A 9115-nucleotide genomic window follows, 5' to 3' on the forward strand; every position below is an offset into this window, starting at 1 on the left:
GTCCACGTTCCCGGGTCAAAAGCTCGGACTACCGCCCTGACCATATCTCTGCCCTATCCCGGGGTCGCTGTCGCCCACAGCTGACTGCGCCTGTCCATAAGGCCCAGGCTCCACAGTCCACGAGTGGTCCAGGCACGGATCGTCCTCAAGCAATACCCGCAACCGTCGTCTCACACGACACGCTCACCCGAGCAACACACGTCACTATAGCGTCACACACTACGCCCAACATTAGGCAACCCTGCCTATGCACACCGGTCAACCACCGATCTACCTTGGTAGGCGACACACTATCTCAACTCATGCATGCTTAGGTAACTATACCGACTCATGTCCTGGTCCCTACTATACTTATTATGCATAAGTTGTAGTAAATGATCATAAGGTAAAATGCATGCAACTTCTTAAGCTTACATCATGCAGGAATGTATGATTGCTTTAATTAACTCATACCTGGCACGATGTAACGCTCCTCGACCCCAGCAGGTCGCTCCACTTGAGCGGCAAACACTCGACTACTCGGAGCCGACCGGGTCACCTCAAGCTGATGCGGCGCCATCGCACGTCCCGTGGATACGGCAGCAGGCGGAACTCCACCAAACTGCCTCGGAGCCGCCGGGGCGGATGCTGCAGTCGGGGCAGGCGACAATCCCTCTGGGCACTGACGGCTAATATGCCCCGCCTGACCACACCTGAAGCACCGTCCCGCCTTATGCTCACAGTTTCCTGCGCGATGCTCCCCACCGCAGATCACACATCGTAGGGGTCCCTGGCTCTCGGACTGTCTCCTCGGATGCTTCAGGGGCTTCTTGGAACTAGACTGTCCCCCCAAGCTACCGCCAGGTCGTTTCTTCCCCTTGTCTTTTTCGGACGCCTCGCGCTCTTCTCGCACGTGGGCATCACCATTCTCCGCCTACAATGCTCGATCAAAAACCTCGGCAAAAGTCGTGAGCTTGAACAGCTGCACCGCTTTATATATCCACGGCCGAAGTCCCCGCAAAAACCACTCGGCTCGATCCGCGTCATCCTTAACAACATCTGGGACGCAATCTATGATATGGGAGAACTCCTGCTCGTAGTACGCCACCGAACGGTCTCCCTGCCTCAATCTGCGGAACTTCTCCTTCAACTTCCGCTTCTCGGTGTCAGGGAAGTAATTTCCAAACATCTCCCTCTTGAACTCCTCCCAAAGCATTGGTTGAAGGTCAGAGGGTCGATCCCGCTTCAACCGCTTCCACCACACCTTCGCCGCTTTTCCAAGGCAATGGGTGGCGAGATACACCTTGTCTTTCTCAGAGGTATAGAGATCCTCAAAAAGTGTCTCCATTGAGTCAATCCATGACTCCACCATCGACGGCTCCACTTTCTCCCCTTCAAAGATTGGTGGGTTGAACTTCTTGAGTCTGATAAGAGCCGTCAACGAGCGCTCTCGCTCCATCTCCTCGGCGGCCGCATCGGGTGTCGCCGAACCCGAAGCTGCCGGAGGAGCACTTGCTGGCGGGGGATGCGCCGCCGCCGGAGCTGCCGCAATGCCCACACCCTCAGCCGCATTAGGCGCGCGAGCTGAGGGCACGGGCGGACCACGGCCTCCAACTGTCGTCGCGGCCACCGCCGCTACATGCCGCTCCAAAAGTTCCTGGAGCAGCTCGACCTGACTGGTTAGCGCGGTAACTTGCGCTCGTAACTCCTGCACCTCGCTAGGCCCAGCTGACTCTGGCGCTACCGGAGGTCCAGCCTGTTCTGGCACCACGGGAGGTGGTGCCGGAACGGATCTACGTGCGTAGCGTCTCGGGGACATCAGCTCCTGAAACGCAAATATTAGTTAATCATCTTAACCCGTTAAACTCGCGCAATTATGAGATAACGCGACTCAACATCGCAATTAGGCGGAAGCACAAGTGTACTTATTCTAAACTCTTAGTGTCATGTTGTCGGCCGCCCAACACAAACACTTCAAGTCAAGAATTAATACCACTTGAATCCATCTCTAGTAACTACTAGAAACATACTATCAACAACTTCGACCCAATCGAATGAACTCCCGCCACAACGCATAGGTTCACGTCACTCACGCACCTATAGCCCTATGGTTTCCGTCCTAGGGTCTCCTAGGTCAATCCTAGACTCTCTCTTTGCTTGCTCTTAACTCGCTCTGATACCATTTTATCTATCACGCCCCGAGACCGCTACCAATTTGGTCCGATCCGGGCGCGTCGAACAGACGCCGAACGGACAGCACCTCCCCTGTCCGCCCAAGGCTAAACAATAGGATCATGTACAACAAGTTCCCAGGAAATCAACTTGAATACATACATGATCAAAACAATAGCGAGGGCACAACCAGTGCCGAACATTACAAGAGCAAGCATCACAAGTATGAACAAGTGAATAAAAGAGAGATATAACTATCTATTACATCACATTTGACATTCAACATTTACATCCATTCAACCTTTAATACAACTTGATTACATTTAAGCTTCCAAAATGAATACATAATCATATCACATATACATAATGCTAGCTATCCAAAATATATCATGTCATCTATAACCATGCACACGAGGGTGCTCTAGTACAATAGGAAAGCTCTACTAGCTAGCTAGGGCGCTACACCCTTACCGCGATCACCTGCCGGTCCGCTCACGTGTGTACCTGTACCCCAAAACCACACGGGGTGAGAACTATAAAAAAATATAGTTCCCAGTGGGTTCGGCCGCCGACTCCGCCGATCTTCCCACTAGGTCTATGCTGGCACAGATAGATAGATAGATAGATAAATAGATATTGAACTACAACTATGATCTATTGTGCCATCAAATGCAAGCAATGCATGAATATCAACTAGCAATAAGCATACTATCATGATAATATGCTTCAATGATGTAATGAATACAAATACGACATAGTTATGCAATCCACTAACATATACTATGTCTAATCAGAGTATGAATGCAAATCCACTTATGCTATTCATGTCATTACCCAATCCACTAGGCTACCCCGCCCTTGTCTCAAATCACATAGGTGTAGGACTACCCCGGCCTTGTTTCACCCGTCCCACAACTCTAACACTATAGGTAAAGAGCTACCCCGCTCTTACCCGATTCAGATCTCAAGTCCTATAGGTGAAGAGCTACCCCGCTCCTCGCCCAACTCATGACTCAAATGCCTAAGGGCAAGAGCTACCCCGCTCTTCGCCCCGACTCTAACTCAAACTCATAAGTCAAGAGCTACCCCGCTCATAGGTCAAGAGCTACCCCGCTCGTAGGTAAAGAGCTACCCCGCTCATAGGTAAAGAGCTACCCCGCTCAAATCTCACAGGAGAAGAGCTACCCCGCTCGTGAGCTACCCCGCTCGTGTGACAACTCCGGAGTGCACTGCTTGTGGGGGGGGGTCGACCGCCACAAGCCCAAAACAGACTATGTGAGTATGATCCAATCCTCGTCAACTGAGGATACCCTGTCAACTAGGGTTAACAAACACTCGAAAGTCCACCTATCCCTAGGTCCATGTCAAGTGTCTCAACCATATCAAATCTCGATGCCACTCACCTAGGTCTAAGCAACTCTAGGTTCCACAACATTAGGTTTAATGTCAACCTATGTTTAACAACATTATGTTAATGCCACTCGATCTATCCTAGGTTCACGACACTAGGTTTAGATGCCACATAATCTCCATAATTAACAATAGGTTAACATTCATTTCATCTAGCATATATGTTCTATAAAGCCAACATGCATCATAATGCTAATATGCCATTATCAACTAGCATGCAATCCATTCATAATGCTACATGCATACAATCTCCATTACACTAGTTCACATGTTACTAGTTTCATTATCAAGTCCAAGTTCTTTGTTTTCTTTTCATTATAGGATCTCATGTCTAAACCTTAGTCCTCATGCATTCTAGATTTAGGTGTCAAGTCCATAATACTACACAACTAGACATGCATTCAAGGAAAGTAGAAATATAATAATACATACATCCTATAATGCATAAGAAACATATGTGCAATATGACCAAAGATCTAACTCGGACATAGAAGGAAGCCCGATTGCTTCGGATAGACACCCCCCACCTTTTTTATAGCGTTCCGATTGCTCGTCGTCACTCGCAATCGGCCTCCCGCGGCGCAGGCCGCTCGGCTCGACCCTATTCACGCGCGACCACCGAACGACCTCCGCTTCGCGATCCGAGAATTATAGGTCTTCGGTTTTCTGTTACGATGCTCGGGATCCAATCCCACGATTTATGGAAGCCGCCTCGACTCCCCAGGTCAATACAAACTCACGAACACTTGATTTAGCCGGAACGTCGCACCCGCTTGACGAATCGACGAACTGTCGCTTCCTACGCGTTCGGAGACATAACAATTAGGTTTCTGACCACTCAAAATAGATCAAACCCAACTACTTACAAAAACCACATTTTTAACCCTAGGTTTGCAATTAGATAAAAATCCACCATTAGGGCTTTGGATTTAAGCTTTGATCATCTACTTAGCATCAAAGAGGTCCACTAAATCCATTTATAAGGATTAAAACCCAAGCTTTAGTGATCTACCATTAATAAGCATCAAGCTTACCTCTATGTGCTAGCTCCAACCCAAGGAAGAAGATGAAGATGGTGAAGCTCCACCTTCTTGACCTTCTTCTCCTTCTTCTTCTCCTTCTTCTTCTCCTTCTTTCTCTTCTTCCCTTTCTTCTATTTTGTTTAGAGAGAGAGAGAGGGAGAGAGAAATGTGAGGGAGTGAGGGAAATGAGAGACAGAGAGAGAGAAAATGCTCTCTTAATCCCCTCTCATATTGTAACATTTCCAAATAAGCCCCTCTACTTCTCCAACCTTGCAACAGCCCAAACTGGGTGTTTTTCGCGCTCTGGGACCGGTCCTTGCGATGAGAGACCGGTCCCCGAAGGACCAGAATTTCAGCATTTTTAGGACTTAGCCAAATTTCAGCTTTTTCACCGTTTTTGCTCCGTTTTCGCTCGTTTTCGCTCGTTTGACCTCCGATTCTTTTCAAATCGAACGGAGACTCTCCAAACATGTTTTCGAGCATGTTTTCACCATCTTTTCATCCCCGCTAATGCCGGATTTAGTTCATGGTCCGACATAGCCTTTCGAGTCCCGTTTCCGCGCCTACGCGCACCGAATCGCCCGGATGCTTCCGAACTTCACTGAACTTCACCGGAACCCTTCAAATGGCTCTCTAACCAAATGTACACCGTAACTTAATGATTTTAGAAGTCCGGCACCTTACACCTTCCCCTCCTTAATAAGAGTTTCGTCCTCAAAACTAACTCACTTCAAACCCAATTCACACCTCAACTCGACGTATCGAGCGACATAGGGTTCCAATGCACTTTTATACTTCGGGGTGGCCTTTCACTCATTGGAATCATCCAAAGGCCCACCACGGGGGATGTGAGACTAGATTCACTCACTCTTGCTAAACGTAGCTCCGAAAGTGCATTACGAGTCTCCGTCATTCTTGGTGGTAGCGCAAGTCGAAGCTTAACGACTCTACGCGCTCCAACACCATTCACTATTCGGCATGCAAGAACTCTTCTTTGCATTCACTTTCCCCCTCGGGGCATTCCGATTCGATCACCAACGTTGCTCAAAAGCAATATCATTGGTGCATCACCCAATCGCGAGTGTTCTAACCACATTGGGACCTTGCTCTACCGCGAGATGGCCTACCCCGGCATATCTCGACTTCCAATCCTCAAGAGAGCATTGTCCACAATTCCGTGTGGCTACCCGATATTCAAGTGTCTCCAAGAGACCACTTTCCCTTACCTCTCAATTGCCACTTCTAACCTCAAATCGCTCTACTACGAGATGGCCTACCCCGGCACATCTCTCGAACCTCAATCCACAAAAGAGCGTTAACTTCAAGTTCTCCAACATAACCCAGCCTGCCTGGGCAAGTTTCACACTCGGGGACCGGTCTCTCTTGCCAGGGGACCGGTTGCCCCGCGCTGCGCAACCCTCAGCCTCGGGGCAACCCGTCCCTCCTTCCTGGGACCGGTCCCCGAGAGCAGGCTTGCGCAGACAACGTTCGGGAACCGGTCCCTCCCTCCAGGGACCGGTCCCCGAGAGCAAATCTGCCAAGTGCAGATTCTTGCACCATTGCTCTCGCGGACTCCATTGCAATGCACTTTTGGTGCATTTGACTTCTTCGGCTTTTCCGAAGCACTCCCACTCGACAATTGGTCGATTTTGAGCGAAGTCCAACTCTCGTATTTCGAGAATTCACTTCCTTACTCCAACTCATCCACAGAGTCATCGGCTGAACCGATTACGTCGGCTTCCACAGATGGACCAACGGTCACAAATACTATGTAGGCTTAGCGCCTAAGCCTGTCGCAACTACGCATAGCGTCTCTCGCTCGGATCGTAGACCCAATCATCATTGGGCGAAATTCTCATTGGAGAATTCGCACACACTCCAACCAGAAGTAACCACGACCCAAACCACTTCAAATCCTGAGGTTGGGCTACAACCGCACTCTCAGTGCATCCTCGATCCCACGATCTATCACGTGGAAGTCCACGTTCCCGGGTCTAAAGCTCGGACTACCGTCCTGACCCTATCTCTGCCCTACCCCGGGGTCGCTGTCACCCACAGCTGACTGCGCCTGTCCATAAGGCCCAGGCTCCACAGTCCACGAGTGGTCCAGGCACGGATCGTCCTCAAGCAATACCCGCAACCGTCGTCTCACACGACACGCTCACCCGAGCAACACACGTCACTATAGCGTCACACACTACGCCCAGCAGTAGGCAACACTGCCTATACACACCGGTCAACCACCGATCTACTTTGGTAGGTGACACATCATCTCAACTCATGCATGCATAGGTAATTATACCGACTCATATCCTGGTCCCTACTATACTTGTGCATTAGTAGTAAATGAGTATAAGCTAAATGCATGCAACGCCTAACTCAATGTCATGCAGGAGTATATGTATATGCCTCAAACAAATCATACCTGCCATGACGTCGTGTGCCTCAAACTCGGCAGGCTCCTCGACTTGAGCGGCGAACACCCGGCCACTCAGAGCCGACCGGGTCGCCTCGAGCTGACGCGGCGCCCTCGCAGGTCCCGCAGATACGGCAGTAGGCGTAACTCCACCAAACTGCCTCGGGGGCACTGGGGCGGATGCAATAGACGGGACAGGCGGCGATCCCTCTGGACACTGACGGCTCATATGCCCCGCCTGACCACACCTGAAACATCGCCCCGCCCGATGCTCACAATTTCCTGCGCGATGCTCCCCACCACAGATCACACATCGCACAGCTCCCTGGCTCTCGAACTGTCTCCTCGGATGCTTCGGGGGCTTCTTGGAACTAGACTGTCCCCTCGAGCTACCGCCAGGTCGTTTCTTCCCCTTGTCTTTCTCGGACGCCTCGCGCTCCTCTCGCACGTGGGCATCACCATGCTCCGCCCACAATGCTCGATCAAAAACCTCGGCAAAAGTCGTGAGCTTAAACAGCTGCACCGCTTTATATATCCACGGCCGAAGTCTCCGCAAAAACCACTCGGCTCGATCTGCGTCATCCTTAACAACATCTGGGACGCAGTCTATGATATGGGAGAACTCCTGCTCGTAGTCCGCCACGGAACGATCCCCCTGTCTCAGTTTGCGGAACTTCTCCTTTAACTTCCGCTTCTCGGTGTCGGGGAAGTAATTTCCAAACATCTCCCTCTTGAACTCCTCCCAGAGCATGGGTTGAAGGTCAGAGGGTCGATCCCGCTTCAACCGCTTCCACCACACCTTCACCGCTTTTCCAAGGCAATGGGTGGCGAGATACACCTTGTCTTTCTCGGAGGTATAGAGATCCTCAAAAAGTGTCTCCATTGAGTCAATCCATGACTCCACCATCAACGGCTCCACTTTCTCCCCTTCAAAAATTGGTGGGTTGAACTTCTTGAGTCTGATAAGAGCCGTCAACGAGCGCTCTCGCTCCATCTCCTCGGCCGCCACATCGGGTATCGCCGAACCCGAAGCTGCCGGAGGAGCACTTGCTGGCGGGGAATGCGCCGCCGCCGGGGCTGCCGCAATGCCCACACCCTCAGCCGCATTAGGCGCGCGAGCCGAGGGCACGGGCGGACCACGGCCTTCAACTGCTGTCGCGGCTGCTGCCGCCACCTGCCGCTCCAAAAGTTCCTGGAGCCGCTCGACCTGACTGGTTAGCGCGGTAACTTGCGCTCGTAACTCCTGCACCTCGCTAGGCCCAGCAGGCTCTGGCGCCATCGGAGGTCCAGCCTGCTCTGACACCTCCGAAGACGGTGCCGGAACAGATCTGCGCATGTAGCGTCTTGGGGACATTAGTCCCTGCAACGCAGTAACCGGGTTAATTAACTTAACCCATTAAACTCGCACAATTACGACATAAAACGACTCAACATCGAAATTTAGGCGGAAGCACACAAGTGTACTTGTTCTAAACCCTTAGCGTTGTGTTGTCGGCCGCCCAACACAACCACTTCAAGTCAAGAACTCATACCACTTGAATCCATCTCTAACACCCATTAGAGACATACTATCAACTTCGACCCAATCGAATCAACTCCCGCCACAACGCATAGGTTCACGTCACTCACGCACCTATAGCCTTAAGGTTTCCGTCCTAGGGTCTCCTAGGTCAATCCTAGACTCTCTCTTTACTTGCTCTTTACTTGCTCTTTACGCTCTGATACCACTTTATCTGTCACGCCCCGCGACCCGCCAATTTGGTCAGATCTGGGCACGTTGAACAGACGCCGGACGGACAGCACCTCCCCTATCCGCCCAAGGCTAAACAACAACAATATCATGTACAAGAGTTGCCCAAAAAAAAAACTCATTCAACATACATGATACATGCAAGTGTAAGAAGCACCACAAGTGCGATACAATTAAGAGCAAGAATCACAAGTAACGTATAAGTGAAATAAAGAGAGATAGTTCTAGCTATTACATCACATTCAACATTTACATTTTGATTGCATTCTTTTCATCTACCAAAATGAATACATATTCTTCTCATAATACAAAATGGCTCTCCAACTAGCACCCTCACCAATATACAATACATATCACTCATGTACA

At 50.4% G+C, this 9115-nt stretch overlaps 2 protein-coding genes across 2 annotated transcripts; both read right to left on the minus strand.

Moving 5' to 3' along the window:
* Window positions 1-453: 453 nt before the first annotated feature.
* Window positions 454-1798, minus strand: LOC109705189 (zyxin-like; the record flags this gene model as incomplete). The annotated part of the gene is made up of 2 exons (XM_020225934.1): window positions 1283-1798; window positions 454-913 (listed from the first exon to the last, which is right to left on the minus strand). Coding segments are annotated over exons 1-2 (976 nt in total), but the record flags the coding sequence as incomplete, so codon positions are not given.
* Window positions 1799-6142: 4344 nt separating this feature from the next.
* Window positions 6143-8682, minus strand: LOC109705190. Its single transcript, XM_020225935.1, has 2 exons — window positions 7838-8682; window positions 6143-7411 (listed from the first exon to the last, which is right to left on the minus strand). The coding sequence occupies exons 1-2, from the start codon at window positions 8351-8353 to the stop codon at window positions 6941-6943; spliced, it is 987 nt and encodes a 328-aa protein (XP_020081524.1). The 5' UTR covers window positions 8354-8682; the 3' UTR covers window positions 6143-6940.
* Between the last annotated feature and the right edge of the window lie 433 nt (window positions 8683-9115).

This window comes from Ananas comosus, unplaced genomic scaffold (assembly GCF_001540865.1).
Source record: "Ananas comosus cultivar F153 unplaced genomic scaffold, ASM154086v1, whole genome shotgun sequence".
Classification (NCBI taxonomy): Eukaryota; Viridiplantae; Streptophyta; class Magnoliopsida; order Poales; family Bromeliaceae; genus Ananas; species Ananas comosus.